The sequence below is a fragment of the Diadema setosum genome, chromosome 1, assembly GCF_964275005.1.
Source record: "Diadema setosum chromosome 1, eeDiaSeto1, whole genome shotgun sequence".
In the NCBI taxonomy this organism is placed as follows: Eukaryota; Metazoa; Echinodermata; class Echinoidea; order Diadematoida; family Diadematidae; genus Diadema; species Diadema setosum.
Genome location: NC_092685.1, coordinates 33596647 through 33616176, shown reverse-complemented (window position 1 = coordinate 33616176; position 19530 = coordinate 33596647). Strand labels below are relative to the sequence as shown.

Sequence of the window (19530 nt, the reverse complement as noted above, 5' to 3'; positions counted from 1 at the left end):
TCAGTTTTTCTGCTTGTGTTTGTTACATACTCAAAAAGCTGCATCACTTTGGTGATCCCTCGCATTTATCCCCAAGCTGAATTATCCTTCGGTTTATGCCAGGTTCAAGTGTGTACGTGTGTGTCACACATAAACACACTGCTATAGCTTCTGACCATCCGAGCATTGAGGATTTAGGGTTTCTGGGATGAACACTGAACTAGGGCTTTCTATAGCTCAGTTGGTAGAGCACCAGGCTAGCAATCCGGAGGTCTCGGGTTCGAATCCCAATGGAATCCCATTTTCCTTGCTCAATTTTCCACTAATAAATAATATTCATTCTGGTCAGTTTTTCTGCTTGCATTTGTTATCTCAATTACGGCGGAATGGCATGGGGAAATGCAGTACTTCTCTTACAGAAAAGAGCAATGCGATTGATATGCAATACCACTTATAGATCACCTATTGATGTCTTGTTTAAAGAAAACCACATTCTGACAGGCATAATTTACGATTTGCAGATGAAACAAATACCCAACATTAGTGCTTTAAAATAGTTCTAAAATGTGAGTTAGGGATAGAGACAACCACTGTAAAAATTTGAATCGGTCAAATCGATGTTAAGTATTGTTAGAAATACAAAATGTGAACAAAAGTTATAACAAAAATGTTTCCCGACTAAACTGTCTACAGTTATGGTTTATTGAGAAAAATACAGATATCTCCTTATATTTTAGGCCTAATCACGAAAATTTTATATGATAGGACATTTTGTGGTACAACAGACTTGCATTAAATGTCATATCTTAAATATTTTGTAAATCACTGTTCCCTACGGTAAACAGGACCTTTAAGATTACTGACTTATATCAACTTAAGCTGGGTTGTTTTATGTACAATGTAGAAATTAACGCTGTTCCAAAAGAATAAAGTTACTCAACAAGGCAAGTGAATGACTATCATCTTTCTAAAAATAGAACTAGTTTTGGCAACAGAAATTTTATGTTTCCGGGTCCTAAGCTTTGGAATTCCTTCAATCATTCATTGAAACGAGCTCAAAGCTTTAATAGCTTAAGTGTAAGCTAAAAAAAAAAAGTTCTTTGATAAGTAAATTGATAATCGATTTCATGGTAATTAAATGTCTGTATATTTCAACTAATGTTTTCTAGAAGTATTTTCATTTTGTATACTCCGATGGTTATTTTCTGTTTCATTCTTAGCAACCACCTTGGAACCACCTGACGCACTTGCTCAGCAGCAAGGCATCACTCACATGGAAATATGTGTCAATTATGTAGTAAATGAAAGGATGCTGCAAAACAAACTCATGCTAAATGACAGTAAGACTGAATTGTTATTCCAAGCATCCAAGCAATTATCTAAACTTTCTTTTGATGGGATATCGGTTGGAAGCACTGTTATAAAGTCATCTTCCATTGTTAGGAATCTTGGAGTGTGTTTTGACACACATCTGAACATGGAAGTACACATCACATACGTTTGTATGTGTGTAAGTTATCATACCGTATGATATACAAACTACAGTCATCAGTGTACTAACTCATAGTATTAACTTCGGAGTATAGAAGTGCACACAGTGGGCTAAGAGGGCTTACTCTCTTGATTTTGCATACTACGCTCATTGGCGGGTGCAGGCGCCATTTTAGAAAGCAAAATGATCAAAAGATGTACTGTAAAACGAGGAATGTTCACATGCATTTTAATTTCGCAAATTTCGCAAGAGCCAAGATTCGCGAAATTAACATGCATGTTAGAGGCAACTGCCGAATATTTCATGCCGCGAAAAAGGCTGTCCGCTCCAATTCGCAAAAATTTCATGCCGCGAAAAATATGTTTTTATACAATACGTCAGACCTCATTACTGCATTCAGATGTATCATTCCTGCCTAATACCCCCATCTAACTAGACGGCGATTCTGCTACGATCATCAAAAATCGACAAAGCACGGCGGATCGTGGCTTGATTGCTTTAAATCTTCTCTACCGTATCTTGAGTGGTTCAGAAGCGCGGAGGCTCGCCACCATCGCCATGGTCGGCGACCTCGCTACAGAAGTTTTGGACATGGTTTTAGAGCGTACAACAATCGCCTCACGAGCGCGTTAAAAGCGCCACATTCATAACTCTGACGGGGTAACAACGCATTAGGCGTAACTCAAACGCATCGAAAGCGGCCCCCATCGCCCATGAAATTTACCACTTTTACAGTATTACGTAACAGGAACCAACCATGAACGAAAGAAAGTGATGCACAGACCAGGAAGGTGGACATGGAGAAAAGCGTATAAAATTCATTTTTCCACGTACACTCAGTACGAATTTACTCTGTTTATTAAATTGTTGGTTTGTCATATACCATTGCAAGTCAATGAAAGTAAATTTAGTTGTAACCTTTTCAAATATCTTCATAAAACTGTCTCATTGTAGGACACGATTTGTAGTTTGCTCGTAAGCCTGTTCTTTAATATTATATACACGTTTCACCCTTTTAATTGAATGGATGACTTAACTAATAGTGCAATTTCACATCAGGTTCTAACTGGTGTGTTATAGAATGCCAAGATGTAAGGGTAAAACCATATTCTGCATATCCATGTTGGTTTGACACTAACATCTGCCTAAAGAAATTCAATCATGAAACCCATTTTATATCCCGATCGCTTGAGATTGTAGCATGAGCCCGGCATGAATGTATCACTGTCGCTCCGATCGTATCACTGTTGTAGCGAGGTCTTGATAAGCGTACGAATATCGCAATACAATTGCTTTGATCGCAGAAGCAGCGCGTTTCGTCAGCTTGGAAAAGCGGCAAAAACGTGGCAGCGTCGTAGCATTACGGTGGCACTATCGCCTACAGCGCAGGTTGAGAGTAGAGAGACCGTAGTGTAATCGCCTCGGAGGCCAAAAATGGAGACGGACGGTGATCTCGCCACGATTTGTTAAATCGTCACAGATTGCCAAGGTTGCCATGGTCACCTTCCTAGTGAGATGGGGGCCTAAGCAAGACATGTCTTTTATCATCCAATCTGTAGTCCCTCAAAGTTTAAGCTAACCCAATGACAGGGAGTATACCTAAACCAGGGAGCTACTAATGAAGAGCAATACCTAAACCATGGTGTTTGAAATACATGGAGGTGCTCACAGCTCCAGAGCCCTCTCCCTCTCCATCCCCCTTTCTCTCTCTCTGCCCCCTTCCTTCTTTCTCTATATCTCTCTCTCTCAACCCTTTTCTTTTGGCCATGAAGAGCTCACCCCCCCCCCCCCCCCACCATCACTCATATTTTTTTTTCTCTCTTATTTGCCCTTCTCCTATAGCCCGGAAGATAGATCATCATTCATAATATTTTGGAGTCATATGCTGTTTGTTTCTTTGTTGGTGTTATTTACAATGAAGGCCAATATAATTTTTCCCCATAACAACCAAAAAAATCATTGTAGGCAGCCAATAAAATTATCCTTACTATACAGTCTTTCATAGAAAAGCTGTAGAACATTATTTCTTCTTTTTAGGGGCTATTTTTTATTTATTTATTTTTTATTGGGGGGGGGGGGGACTGGGAAATGTAGAATTCTTGATCTGCATGAGCTCTTTCACTGTATAGCACTTCAAAATTTATGAAGATGCATGGAACAAATTGGGGGGGTGGACAGGAAGGGAGGGACGGTGTGGGAGGGCACTTGTCCTCCTCCCCCAGGGGCATAAACAGGGGGAAGGGGATGTGCATTCCCAGCTCAAAAGGTGGGGGATGGCATGCACAATCAAGGTTTCGGAGAAATATTTTCTAAATGAGAGGTATTCTTTTTATTTTGCATTGTTATGATGCACAGACACATTAATTACCTCTCTTGACCGCAATACACGGAGATCGCCTCTTGGTCCCAAATCATACCTCCAGGTCTGAAGACTTGTCTATGCCATTGCCCATTCCATTCCTTCTTGAGCTTTTGGATATTTAGAATAGAAATTCAACAATCTGGGTGCCCACTTTGGTGGGATAAAATATTCTGGGACACTGTAATTGGCTGAATCATAGTATCTGTCACCTCTTAATCTGCATTGTCTGTCTTCAGGTGTAAATCTATATTGAGTTTGGAGGTTGAACCACTGTTGGTATGAAAGGGATACCGAAAAAGACACCCAGGTGAACAGTGGATGAACAGTGGATGCGATGCGTGCTAGACCGTCTAGCACGAACAGTGGATGAACAGTGGACAAACAGTGGATGGCGACCGGAACGGGAAATCTTAGAACTCATAAGTGTGCTTTGTATTATGTACGTTTAGGCCTTAAAGGGTGTGTACAGTTCTGGTGAAGGTGAGGATTTAGCTTTTAATACCCCGTCACACTTATTCGGAATCAGCACGAATCAAGCAGAACCAGCCGGAATAAAAGATTTTCCAAATTCATGCCACATTCGGGAGAAAAATTCAAATTCGAACAGTTTGGTAGGGAATGCCATTCGAATACTTGGAATGGACTTCGAGTCCTTCTGGAATCATTCCTGCACATTCCAAATGAATTAGCTCTCGAATGCTGCTGGAATGTACTTGGAACGCTGTAGGAGTATTCGGAATACTGTTAGAATGGGGTCAGAATCTTTAGAAAGCACTTCGAATGCCGCACAAGCGCGGTTCGATTGCTGCCCGAAGTCTGATGGTCGGAAAGCGATTCGCATGCAGTACAAACTCATTTCAAATGCGGTCAGAACGTTCCAGGAATGGCTACCAAATATACTTTGAATGTTCACGAATTCAAACAGAATTCAGCCCGAAAATTTGAAATACACTTAGAATGTACTTAGAATGCAACACGAATGTCCCATGTGTGTCAAGAATGTCGCCGGAATGGTCTCCGATAGCAAATAAAATGGTGATTTTCACTAGTCTCAACCCAATCATCCTTGGACCATATTGCTTTGCTACAGATTGCTGTCCTCCAGCAAGACCTTCTTGAAAGAGAGTGTCTAGGCCAATTACCCCCTGGGCAATTACCCCAGACCCTTCCGGTGACCCTAACCCTACTCCTAATCCTAACCCCCTAACCCAAACTCTAACCCTAAAGTTAACTCTAATCGTAATCTTTACTTTAACCTTTTCACTAACCAGTATTTAACTGGGGGTAATTGTATGGGCATATGACCATTTGAGATATTTTGGCAGAATTTGTGGTGCAACACCGTTCCGATTCTCCCTCAAATGAGACCAGATTGTTTCAAATGCTGTTAGAATGCCGTCAGAATATTTAGAATGCCGCAGGAATATTTAGAATGCAATCAGTGTCCAGTTAGAATACCCTTCGAATAAAAATCGATATTTCTCCACTTCGAATGCTCCTCGAATGTTTTAAGCATGCTTAAAACATTCGGGCTGGCCACAAGAATGGGCCCGAATGTTTGGAACGCACTCAGAATGTCGTCAGAATTGTTAGAATGCACTTCGAATATGCAGGAAGGCAGGAAGAATTTTCATTCCAACGGCATTCCGGCTCATTCTGCCTCTAACCCTAAAGTTAACTCTAATCGTAATCTTTACTTTAACCTTTTCACTAACCAGTATTTAACTGGGGGTAATTGTATGGGCATATGACCATTTGAGATATTTTGGCAGAATTTGTGGTGCAACACCGTTCCGATTCTCCCTCAAATGAGACCAGATTGTTTCAAATGCTGTTAGAATGCCGTCAGAATATTTAGAATGCAATCAGTGTCCAGTTAGAATACCCTTCGAATAAAAATCGATATTTCTCCACTTCGAATGCTCCTCAAATGTTTTAAGCATGCTTAAAACATTCGGGCTGGCCACAAGAATGGGCCCGAATGTTTGGAACGCACTCAGAATGTCGTCAGAATTGTTAGAATGCACTTCGAATATGCAGGAAGGCAGGAAGAATTTTCATTCCAACGGCATTCCGGCTCATTCTGCCTCTAGTGTGACGGGGGTATAACATTTTGCGAGATAATCAGAAACCACTTTATTAGATGTCAAAGAGCATGCAATTCTAAGGGGTATCAAAAGATTATTTCATGAAAATCGGTTTTGAAATGGCCGAGATATCCAAAAACAAGGTGAAACAAAGAGATCCTAATAAAAGGCGTGGCCTGTCGCAGGCCTTGAAATAGGATTTGGGAGGGGCAAGGCCATTTAGAAAAGGGCACTTTTTCCAAGAGGCTAGGGCACTTAGGTCAGTCAGAGGGGCACCAAGGCCACATTGGAAAGGGCATGTTGGGTGTTTATACATGATGTGAATGCCCCATAGAGCTGTATGCTATCGACCGTGCTGCTACACTCCAGCAGCGCACGCACGCATAAGATCTCTCCGCAGCAGACGACGTTAGGCAGTAGGCCATACGCAATACGATGTAGGTTCTGTAATACAGTACGTTCTCAACGCGTACGCCGCGCTCGCTTTGGAGCACTTCCGCCGCCATTTTGCTTTGAGCATGCGGGCCGGGCATGAAGTTCGAATGCAGAGCGAGAGAGATGGCAATGCTCGCAGCCATCCGACAGGCCTGGCATTTTTTAGCATGGCTTGCGACCACTTGCTCCGGCCCGCCGCTGCCTAGCTAGTAACTCTATGGCCACTGCGCTGCCAGTCGGGACGGTAAAAGCCGGTCGGGCATACATGTATGTAGACTTCTACACGTCCTCTCGTATCTCGGAAAGATACCTTGAGTTTGAATCAGATATATTGGGACGCGAGTGAACTGAAGGTATGATATTTGAGATCAGGAAATTTGTTCAAGCTTATTAAAGTGTAGACTTTGAGAAAGGGCATATTATACGTCATAAATAATAACTTTCATTCTAAAAGGGCACCACGGCCACAAGAAGAAGGACACATTTTTTTTTGGCCATAACTTTGATCAAGGAAAAAAAGGCATTGCGGCCAACGAGAGGGGCACCAACGGCCATGGCCGTCGGTGGCCATCAGTTAATTCGAGGCCTGCTGTCGCCTTTTATTATTATCACTTTTTTTGATATCTCAGCCATTTGAAAACCAATTTTTAACAAATAAACTTTGAATCCTTCTTAAAATTACATGCTCTTTCGTGTTTCATAAGAGGTTTCTCATTATGTCACTTAGGAATGTTCAAAACATGAATCCCCACCTCAACCAGTACTGTACAGTCCCTTTAACACAATTCATTGTACAGTAATGCATGCATGCAATGTGAATGCAGGTAATGACGTTAAAATCAGTGATGACGATATTAATAGTATGTTATCAATAATTAAGAAGTATCTCTTTTTTGACCTTTTAATCTCAAAAGCCGAATTAATAGTTTGACTTGATTTTAAGGGTGTAATATATACTGCGGTAAGACAGGAAGAGACTTAATATTTTAAAAGACGTGTGCTGAGCTCATCCAAGCGCACGCTAGACTAGCCTCTGGTATGAAACGGTGCTTAAGGAATTACATCCCAGACGTCCGTCTAGAGTGCGCTCCGCTGACGTCTGGAGAAGTTTGGTATGAAAGGGGTAATACATATACATGCTGTCCACAAAACTGATTATGAATGAAACGATGGACAGACAAACAACCCAAAAACATATTGCCCCCTGCCACACTTCGTGGCAGAGGCATAAAAAAAGGAATACAGAATAACATCTAAATGTACCTTACATAATACAAAATATACTCATCAAAGACAGAAACATAACCATGAACAATAAAAGTATATTTATTATACACAAATTATGATAATTGTTCATTCATGGCTGGGTTTCAGGAAATATGACCATTTTCTGAGTGTAAACTTTTTCTGTTTTTATCACCCTGTTTAATAGCACAGTTGAGATATTTTGAAAATAAGAATATTCTATATCTTTCTAAGATGAAAGTCTTAATTGCTGCAAAACAGTCTGTATGGACTGAAGCTTGCATTTACTGTATTCAAAACTCATTCTGAAGATATTGAGTTCTAACTTTAATTCGTGTGATGTAGCTTTTGCATCTTATCAAAGCCTCAAAACTTTTTACCATATGTTGATGACAGCAATACCATATATTTGTCCACACTGAGAGTGTGATTCAATCCTTGAAGTCCAAAATAACAAAGCTGACATGTACTTAAAATGGCACTTGCCTTCACATCACTGCCAGGTGTAGCACTGAGTGCTACTATCCTGAACTGACTTGTATACTTGGAAAGCTCTCTGACAACCTGCACAAAGACAACAACAAAGATTCAAATGCACTATAAAGCAGAAATTTGAATACATGAAAATACATTTTATCATACATGTAGCTGCATATTTCACGTCAAACCATTTTTCTTAGTTGCAAGTCAAACACTGGAAGCATTTCAAAGACATACATTGTACTTTATGCTGTGCAAATGCATTCATGTGGATACACTAAAACATGACACAGGTTATGGTTTGAATTTAATCTCGATATTACTTCCCATGGTCTTATACCAGTTGGTCTAAATCTCAGATCATGTAGATAATATAAATGTAAATATGGTGAAGCCCATTTGGTCTACCATCCCTTTGGACTAATGACCATCTGCTCTGAGCATCACATGGTCTAATACCTTATCTGGCTAGTTGTCATATTGTCCTAATTGCCACCTATAAGTTTCTTTTCCCCCATTCTGTCCTATACCATCTGGTCAATGAATAGTTCTTCTAATTACTACTACCACTTAGTCTATATTTCACAAAGTCTACTTTTCAGGTGATCTACTTTCATTTTATCTAATTCCATTACCGTAGGTCTAAGGGTGTATTCAAGTGCTCTAAAAGCAAACTAAAGCGAACTGAACCAAAGCATACCAAACTTTACTGTGCTAGATTTGGAGTGTTTGAGTGCTCAGTGGAGAAAGTGTACCTTGTGAGTTATTCTTTGCCCTTCGAGGACAAGTCCCGAGTATACTCGGGCAAGCGTCTATGGGAAATGCGTGTTGTAGTAAAATCAGCTTGTCCTCAACGGGTTAGAGGGGGGTCATACATTTTGTAGCAAGAGGGTCATTCACCTGATGTGCTTAAAGAGATGGTATAGTTTTGGATGGGATGGGACTTCAGGTCTCTAATGTTTTATGAAGATCATTTTTTTTGGAGATAATGAGAAACCTCTAAGAAACATGAAAGAGCATTGAACTTAAGGGGAATTCAAGGTTTATTTGATAAAAATTGGTTTTGAAGTGGCTGATATATCCAAAACGAAGTCATCCTAATAAAAGGTGGCACCCATCTTTTATTAGGATTGCATTATTTTCCTTTGTTTTTGGATATCTGTCATTTCAAAACTGATTTTCATCAAAGAAAATTTAAATACCTCATGGAACTGGATGGTCTTTAACAATTTCAGAGTGATTTTTAAGTATCTTGCAAAACATTAAAAACTGAATCCTCATCTCAACCAATACAGTACTCTCCGTGTAATCAGGTATTGTTTAAATGGGTACTCCGTTTAATTGGGTAGTAATGTCAGAGTCAGTTCCAATGCACATTAAAATTACCTGATAATCGGGTTGCCTCTCCGTAAAAAATTTTCTTCTAATCTAATTTCTATCCACATTTTATCACAGATATAACACTTTAAGAAATCATGCATGTCAAATTTTCCACGGCTAGTCGCATTCTCTGTTTAATTTGCAAAGAAGACCGATCATTTGGGGAGTGATTAAACATGAAAACACATGTACACGTACTGACTTGCCACACAAAGACAAACATTACACATGTAGCTGGCACTCACAATTGCATATAGACAGACAGGAGTTGAACACACTTGCACTCCTCCCTTGCTCCACAACAACATTCACAATACTAGAAGTTTGCAACGAAAATCAGGCCATGCACCAGCTCCATAATTTTGCCATTCCCCAGTCACTTCTCGAAAAGTAACCTGACGTTCTACGTGACTAGTGCATGTAAACAGGCCTCGAATTACCCGGGCGGCAAAAGGCAATTTGCCGCAATGCCCTATCTACTTGCCGTGATGCCTCTCTCAAAATTGCCATGCTTACGGCAACTTGTTGCTGTCCCCTCTCTTTGGTTTGCCGTGATGCCCTATGTGCCGTGTCATCTGTACTCGGCTGGGATATCGATGCAACGCGTACGCACTGTATGTAGAAAGCGCTGAATAGAACTAGAAATGTCGCTTTGGCGACTGGTATGCCTCCACCATAATGCATGATTTTCCCAATAGGTCTAGATAGTACATGTGGACAATGTGTGATTACATTTTCACAAAATTGGCAAAATATTGAAATGACAAGTTTGTCACAAATGTGTTGAATGTTCACCTTCCTTGACCTAGGTTTAATTGGATGAATAGGAGAGCATGTATCTAGGGATGTAAGGACTTTAACTTGACTTTGACCCATTCATACATTTAGGCATTGAGTAATTTTCAAGGTACAGGTGTGGAGAAAAAGTGCAATTTCTGAATTGAATAGTAAATTGTTACCATTTTCATCTGGCCCTTGACCCTAAAATTCATAAGATAATCACTTTCAGGTAGAACATGCATAATATGTACTAAGTTTCAAGATAACTTGAGCCACTTCGAGATATGGAGGAAAAAGTTAGTGAACAGCACTTTCACTTGATCTTTGACCTTTTGACCTTTGAGGCAAAAAAAGAAGAAAAAAAAACTTTCCAGAGAATTTCTATTAGGTTACACATGCATACACCAAGTGTAAAAAAATAATAACCCTGCTGGCATTGCATAAATATGAGGGAAATAGTAAAATTTTGAAGTGTTGCACTTGACCTTTGACCCCTGACCTTTGACCCCATTAACCCTACATTCTCTAGATAATCACTTCCAGTCAGTACATGTATATACTATGTTCCATGAAGATACCTTGAACAATTTTCCAAGGCACGGAGAAAAAAAAGAAGTTTTGATATTTTTACTTGACCTTTTGACCTTTGACCTATGACCTCATGACCCAAACTTTCACCAGAGGATCTTAATTGGGTAATACATGTATACACTAAGTTTCAAGAAAATATCTTCAGGCATTCAATAGATATGGCGAAAAAAGTGAAATTTCATGTATTTGAGCCTGACCTTTTGACCTTTGACCTCATGATGCAAACTTTCACCAGAGAATCTTAATTGGGTAATACATGTATACACTAAGTTTCAAGAAAATATCTTCAGGCATTCAATAGATATGGTGGAAAAAGTGAAATTTTATGTATTTGACCTTGACCTTTTGACCTTGAGCATGTGCACCCAAAAGTTGATAGGCACAACTTCACCCCCTAATACACATACATGCCAAGTTTCATTAGGATACCCCAACAGGTTTTGATAGTTACCTTGTCCACAAAATTCATTACGAAAGGACGGACGGACGGACGGACGGACGGACGGACGGACGGAAGGACGGACGGACGGACGGACAACCCGAAAACATAATGCCTCCGGCACCACTTCGTGGCGGAGGCATAAAAATGTGAACACACGCAAATCACTGCTTGCGTACTGTATACACCGAACGGAACTTCGTGCACATGAATCCCTGCCGCCTACGGACCCTAGGATGTTTACATCGATCGCCGTGGTATCCCCGTGTGTGGCCGGCTACTGGGGAGCGCGAGTAGCTACACACTGTAGCCAGTTTCCAGCCACATCCTACTGCCCTATTTCGTTTTGAGGCGGGGTAGAAGGCATTCCGTTGTACAATGTCTGCTTCTTTTTCTCTTCTTCTTCATCCCCTTTTCCCTTGCCTCCCAAGTATGAAATGACTTTTAGAGTGTAGTGTGTTTTTTAAACGTTATTGCATCATTTTTCTGCAAGAGGTGAGTTTCTGTTCATGTGTTGATGTGCACTGCAGTACCAGTAGTGCAGGTGAAAAGCGTTCAAACTTTCTTTCCTGTGACTCCATACACAAACTGTATTTTTAGGCCTATTAAAGGAGATCTCATGTTATGTATCGTTTATTGACTGCTGATCCCAAGGATCTTGTCGCGATACCGAGTTTCTACTGTATATTTATTTTCTCGTAGCTTTCGGTGCTGCAAACTTCTGCTAGGGCCTACTTATCGTTTTATTTCTGTCATTTCTCATGCCTCGTTTGGTACGATTTCTTCTGTTTGATATCACTTTATCCGTTCCCTTTATACTTTGAAGTATTTAAACGTAATTCTTTCAAGTGTCTCGCACTGTAGACCTACATGCATTTTTGTAACGGCGATTTCTCTGCTTTGCTGCAATATTTTGAAGCGAGTTTGATCCCAGCCGCTTCGGTGTTCTGTGTGTTATCTTTTGTAATGTTTGTGTTGTTGTCGGAAGGTTGTTGATACTTTGTATTTGTGATTTATTTTCCTAGGCCTTTATCTCGAGTGATGATGGTGATCGTGTTCCTAAATGTTGATAGGATAAGGACAAAATGATCTGAGTGATGCCTGATGGTGATGATAATAACGATGCTGGTGTAAAAGACGGCTTGCTGTGAATGCTGAGCGTATGTGCCCTTCGTTTTATTTCATTTTCCCTCTTACTCTTCTTTCCCCTCTCAAGAATGATAAAAAAGAAAATACATACACCTCACAACGAAAAGAACCACATGCTAGCAACCTTCGTAAAGTTAAATCTAAATGTTCATTACCAGCAGAGAATAAGGGGAAAACACAAATGACAGTAAATAGAACTTCGTTAGAAGCGAAGAGATTGTGTATGCAGTCTCTTCAGCTCGAAGAAACTTGACACCCACCCCTCTCCCCTTGTGTAAATTTCCACAAAAGCAGGTGCCAGACCCAGGTGCGTACCAGACGAAAGAATGTGCGCACTATGGAATAAACAACGTGTAAATATCCTGGAAATATGGATCGAAGAACGCACTATGGAATAAACAACGTGTAAATATCCTGGAAATATGGATCGAAGAACTAGCTCATCAGTTGAATTAAAGAAATCATCGCAAATATATAATGATTCTAAAGCCTTTCTTTTGGCACATAGTAGGAAACATCGAACAGTCGATTACAGTGTACTTGATCGAATATATCTTATATGTTCCCTGAACAATAAAAAACAAAAGCATTGATTAATCATTCGATTAAAAATGCAATCACAGAAATACTAGTACATGAGAGGTCTCATATGCCCAGACAAATTCTTTACGAGTAGGTCCTATGAAATGCAGCCATCACCCGGTTAGACAGCAAAATCATGACAATTAATTTCAAGCTCATCAAAACTGCTTATTACTTTTCAAAGTTTTGGCTGTCAACATTCGTTCGTGGGTGTTTTTTGTTTTGTTTTGTGTGGTTTTTTTCCTCGTGAAAGACGTAATGATTTCTTCGTATCGAACGTAAAGTGTTTACCGTAACTCATCTACAGCACATTCGATCCATCGAACTTGCAGTAACCTCTAAGGCAGGAACACATGGCGCATTCCTTTAAACTTGAAAGTGAAGCCACGTGTTTTGCACATCGGCACATCAACACACAGCGCGGCATTTAACAATCATCGTTATGGCAGACTTTCAGATTCCAGTTAGGTGAAAAGAAATTGGAATACTTCGGAAAATGATGATGTTTAAAATCCATTAAAATGAAAAAGCCTGAAAACGGCACATGATTATGTTTTTAGTATACAATAATTGGAAACACCTAACAGAGTTTTGCATTCCCTCACACAAAAGCTCACTTGAGAAGATGAAAGCATCCCCCCATCCCTGCTAGGTAGTGGAAGTTTCCATAACCAGCCCAGCAAGTTTTAGGTACATAGATGCATTAGTACACATTCTTTGCGAGCGAGTATCAGCAATCAATCAACGCTGATGAACATTGCATAGTTTGGAATCTTTATCATGCTGATGACCAGCTCTATACTTTGGCATGTGTCGTAATGTTATGTTTAGAGCCTGTAGGCCTCATAAGTCGGCGAGTTTATTTCAAAATAATAGCAAAAAGAGGAAGATTGAAAAATACGAATTATGACAGAAAAAATACGAATTTTGGAGCAGCCGAGTACTAATTTGTGCTTCCAAAGGTTGGCAGCTCTTCAATGATCTCCCAGGTTTGATCTCAACCAATGTTTTCTCTCCACCAACTGAACAGCTGCGCTTCAATTGGAGTCCACTAAATCTACTGGACATGTACCTGTGAATGAATATGGTTTTTCTCTCTTCTCTAAATGGACCATTTTTATATTTTTTTCTTTCTTGAAAGACATAATTAAATGTGGTCTACACTGTCACTGATTAAACTCAAACTGAGGTGAGCCCTTAACCATGTAAAGTACAGCATGATTGGAAACAATTGTCCCTAATGCGAAAGTTTGGAAGCCCCTTCTCGCAGTCTATATATATATATATATATATATATATATATATATATATATATTTTTTTTTTTTTTTTATCTTTTACTTTTTATTTCATTTTATTATTATTATTATTATTTTTTTTTTTTTGGGGGGGGGGGGGTTTGTCTTGGTGCCCTTTCAAATTTTTTTGGTTTTGCCTTGGTGCCCCTCTGACTTGCCTTGCTGCCATTAAAAAAATATTGAGAGAGAGTGCCCCCCAAACCGAAAATTGCCTGCCCCTAAAATTGGCGAAATTTGAGGCCTTTAAAGAGACGTGTTCATTTTGGAAAATGTTGGCGAGGGGTCTATAGTCAAACGACAAAGTTTTTCTGAAGACATATTTGTCCATAAAAAGAGTGTAAATTATTGCTCATGACTGAGCAAGTGTAAGGTATGTACTAGGTGTTTCAAAAAACATTTCCCACTTTTGATTCTTAATAATTCAAAAACTATATATCAGATAACATTGTCATTGATATGAGTGATAGCTGAATAGTGTACAATTTTGTTGGAGGTGGTTTAAATATGAAAGCATAAATCAGTTTAATGAAATCCATGATTAATTTCAGTTAGGTTCCAGATTTTGCTCTGGCTCTACAAAACTTTCACTTTGCACAGGGGTCAATGGGTGTGTATGGGAGTGTGTGGTTAACACCCTGACAATGGTCCTGAACAATGGCCAGGGTTTGAATGCTTCATTATCTATTCACTAGCAGCACCCGTGGAAATCCACGGGTCTGAGGGGTTTTATTTTTTTCTCATATATAGGCCTACGATTTTGCACATTTTAATGATGAAATAAAAAAAGTTTTCTCATTCTTTCGTTATTTGTGCTCTCTTCTACCCATGACCACCACCTAATCACCAAAATTTGGTTTGATAGATCATAGAACCATCCATTTATCTGCTTCAGACTATACATCATTATTATTATCATCATATTACTATTCTTATTAGTCCCCTATTGTTACATTGTTATTATGATTATTATTGTTATTTGGCGAGGGGGATCATAGTCTTTAGGTTTTATAAGTATTAGGCACCCATGGGAATCCACGGGTGTCGGGGCTTCGTATTTTTTCTTTAATATTTCTTCAACCACGTGTTGAGGGAAAGGAGAGAATATTTTCGTCTTCATTTGCTCCCTCATGTCTGTTTTCATAATCAACACTTTGTTTGATGGATCTAGAACCACCCGTTTATCTCATTGATACTGTTCATTGTTCTTGTAATCATTATAATTATCATTATCATTATTATTATGATGATGATTATTATTGTTATTGTCATTTGGTGGGAGGGGAGTCATTCGGTTTTATTATTATCTTATATAATTAATTGACCTAGGGATGATCAAGGGAATTAAGGAAAAAAGTTTATCGCTCAAGGATAGTGAATATCTTTTTTTTCCGTCATGTCAAGGTTACTCTACGACTGATAGATGTTTCAAATAGCTTCATTATCATTGATATTTCATTAAAACAATCCCGTACCTGTTTGTGTCTCTATTGCCGACTCTTAGTTTTGGATCGTAGCACCCCTCCCCATTCATTTGCATTGGCCTATTGTATTGATGTTACCATTATTTCAGCGTATCATTGTTATTGCTAGTGTCATTATCATTATTATTATTAACATTATTATTATTATTTAGGGGAGAGGAGAGAGTAAAATTATAATATAGGGATGATCAACCAAGGGTGGCAGAAATGTTAATTTGTTAAGAATTGTACAAATCCGTTTCCCCCATTTTTCTACTCTTGATAAAAACCTTTTCTGAAGACAGTCCTGCGCAAACTGTCCAAAACTACTTCACTGCACTGACATATACGTAATCTTGTGCTGAGCAGGACTACTTCATAATTAGACCCTTGGTGTTTTTGTTGCCATTGTGCTGAGAGAAATAAAATATATTGTCTTCATTCGCTCTCTTCTTTTTGTTTTTATCACCAGACTGCACATTATTGTTATTATCATTATTATTATTATATTGTCATTATAAGCATCTTCATTTATATTTGGGGATCTCAAGGGGGAGATCATAGTCATTAGGTTTAATAAGTAGGCACCCGTGCGAATCCATTGGTCTCAGGGCCTCGTATTTTTCTGTAATATTTCTTTTCCCACGTTATGGGAGAAAGAAGAATATTTTTGTCTTCATTTGCTCCCTCTGTTTTATTTTTATCACGAAAACCTGGTTTGATGGACCATAGAACCACCCATTTTATTTCCACTTGTAACTTCAAAAATAGGCGGTCGGCAAAGCGAGGGTTCCCTCTACGTCCGCACATGTCTTATGAATATTCATGTTTACAGCAGCTATGCAATAAACGAATGGACAACGACGCGTGTAATCTGAAATGGAAGGGCACGATCGGCAAGGATAACAATTTAAGTGGATATTTAGCCGTCCTAAACAGTCTGACTACAATGATACCTGACGTGAGAACAAACTAAATGATGTACCTGAGCTGCATAGTATGCTGTAGTTGTGCAAAATACAATAAAATAACAGCATTCGCTGTTTTCATTTGGGCACGCCAATGGCGAACTATACATAAATGCCCTTGTATGACCGAGCCGTGTATTACCATATGAGAGCCCATATCACGTGCACGCAGATAGTGTGTTTCGTGTAACCATCGCCAATACATACACAGGCGCAGGCCTGTAATCTGATATGGAAAGGCACGATCGGCAAGGACAAAATTTAAGTGGATATTTAGCCGTCGACATCACTGCGTAACGGTCTGAGTACAATGATACCCGACTTGAGAGTAAACTGAATGACGTAGCTGAGCTGCAGAGGATCCTGCAGTTTCGGAAATAAAATACGGCATTCGTAGCTTCCCGTGTACCGAGAACGCATCATGATATGCGATGCAACACAGCGACAGGCTCAATGCATGTACTGCGATATGATTGCCCGTTACCCATTAAAAGGGCACTGTACCGGTTTTTTTTTTTTTTATATGTTGTTCTTTTAATTCTAAAAGACCCAGCGGTGCAAACAGAATCAAAATTTCATAACGATTAAGTCCGTAATTTAATGTTAAAAATGGAACTTTTTAGGTGAGAATTATGCTAATGAGCTGACGAGCCCGGATGTTATGATGTCACAGGTGCTCTCACTATTACTGATTACAAGTGCTTGCATACGCATGCATTAATTCGTATCGAGTAGCAGACGACGCTTAGGCCTAATTTAGCTAGCAGGCGGCGCTTGTGTACCGTTCTATCCATGTAGATATCTCAAATTTCACTAAACCAAATCACACCAAAATTACAGGATATACTTCATAGCATATTTCAAAGTATTCTCTTATATTTGAACGAAATCAGTAATCGAGAAGTATCAATATTGACGTCGACTTTCAAGTCGTCACTCAAAAAAAACTCACTCTTCGCGAGAGATCTTGGCGAACGCAAGATGCACAATCTAGAACTGAAGTTAGCCGACTAGTACTGTGCGAACGGGGAATTTACGCAAGAACTAAACTCAAAAGTGTAATGATTTTTGCGACTTGTGTGATATAGGAACTACATTTTTCATTCAACTTACCACAAATGATTTGTAAATTTATTTATTGCCCCCGATTACTTGAAAGATTTGTCTCATGATATTAAATGGCTAACTTCAGTCTGTGCGTGCGCAGCAGGTAGGTAGGGCCTGGCCGCAATCACTCGTGTTAGTCGTAGAGCAGATTATTTTTTGCGACGCTGACAGGAAAGTCGACATCTAACTGTTACACTTACGCTTCCCGACATGTGATTTGTTTCCAATTAACGTGAGCTGTTGGATATGAATCATAAAGTATTTCCTGTGAGTTTGGTGCCATTTGGCAAGGTGAATTTTGAGATATCTACATGGATACGGAAGTACGCTAGCACTATACCTACACCAGCGCTGGGATCGCGAAGCGGCGACACTGTGTTAGAATCTACGTGGTCAGGCCACTCTTCCGAGATATGGGTCCTAGTAGGCCTACTGAAACAAACTGTTAGATCTAACATTAGTCCTTGGTGTAAATAACACCACTATGAGATTTATCTCGACTACAAAACATCGGAAATCCATAAAGCAGATACCTTACCTGAAAAATCCAGCACAGGAACAACAGTGCCTGCAGGACAAGGGTCCAGATCTAGATCTAGAGTCTGGACTTTCGTCTGACCTTCTTCAAGTTCTGGCAGCAGGGGTATGTAACGTTACGCTGTGCCTTATTAGCACTGTGCACATAGGGCCTACAGCTGCAATGTCGACGGTGAGTGAGTGTAGGGCCTACTCATCAAAACTTGGACTGCCACGTAGAACCTACTCCTTGACTGCTCAGTAGTCCTAGTCCTAGTTCTAGTATTTCAGAGTCTATGTGTATTGGTTACCGTTTCCATCTTACTAAGTGTTAATTGTGCGTGCCGTTGAAGGGAGTCTATCTACATTTGGATTTAGATTCACTCAGCCCTCATCTACGTTAGATAGTTTGAACTGCGAACCATCGCTCGACGTATATCATCGCTTGATGAATTCATCAATATCATATGATGAATTCATCAATATCATATGAGTTCATCAATATCATATGAGCTCCCTCGTGGAGACGTAATGAGCTCCTTTATGGAGACAATATGAGCTCCCTCGTGGAGACTTTATGAGCTCCTTTGTGGAGACAATATGAGCTCCCTCGAGGAGACTTGGTATGCATTTAATATTCTTGTTTATATCTCTTTAAGATCTATAATGTTTGTTTTATGTTATAAGTGCTGTCTGGGGCAAATTATTTGTATAGGGCCCCATTTCTCTCTCTCTCTCTTCTTTCGATCTTTAAAATAACAACAACATCGCTCGATCATGATCATCAATGCGTAACGTTACTTACACACAGTCTTCTATGGGCAGCACGTTCGGATAACGATGCCAATTTCATTTTGCATATCTGGAATTTCCCCACAAGTTTTATCTAAATAAAAAGCTGTTGAAGAGATTGCTTTTAAAGATTAATAGGTATTATTTAACATGTTTATTATAGCTCCATATTGCAATTATACTAAAGGTCAATTCCATTGTGACTTATGGGACAAAGTGACAATTTTCGGCAATTTCAAAGCAGTATTTTGAGAAAATAGTTGCATCAAATGCATTTTTCTCAGTTCATGGTTAGATCCATCATATCACAGTTTATGAAAACACCATACTTAGTTTGAAAAGTATCATTGCATTACGTACAGCAACGAAAAATTGCTGTCGTGACTTATG

At 39.4% G+C, this 19530-nt stretch overlaps 1 protein-coding gene across 3 annotated transcripts in view; it reads right to left on the bottom strand.

The window, feature by feature from the left end:
- LOC140235642 (Fanconi anemia group M protein homolog) overlaps positions 1–19530 on the bottom strand; it is a 387390-nt gene that overhangs the window by 302099 nt on the left and 65761 nt on the right. For all 3 annotated transcript variants that reach the window (XM_072315655.1, XM_072315669.1, XM_072315661.1), the window contains exon 5: positions 8083–8164. In XM_072315655.1, the coding sequence (XP_072171756.1) occupies positions 8083–8164 (82 nt within the window). The remainder of the gene's footprint in view (positions 1–8082; positions 8165–19530) is intronic.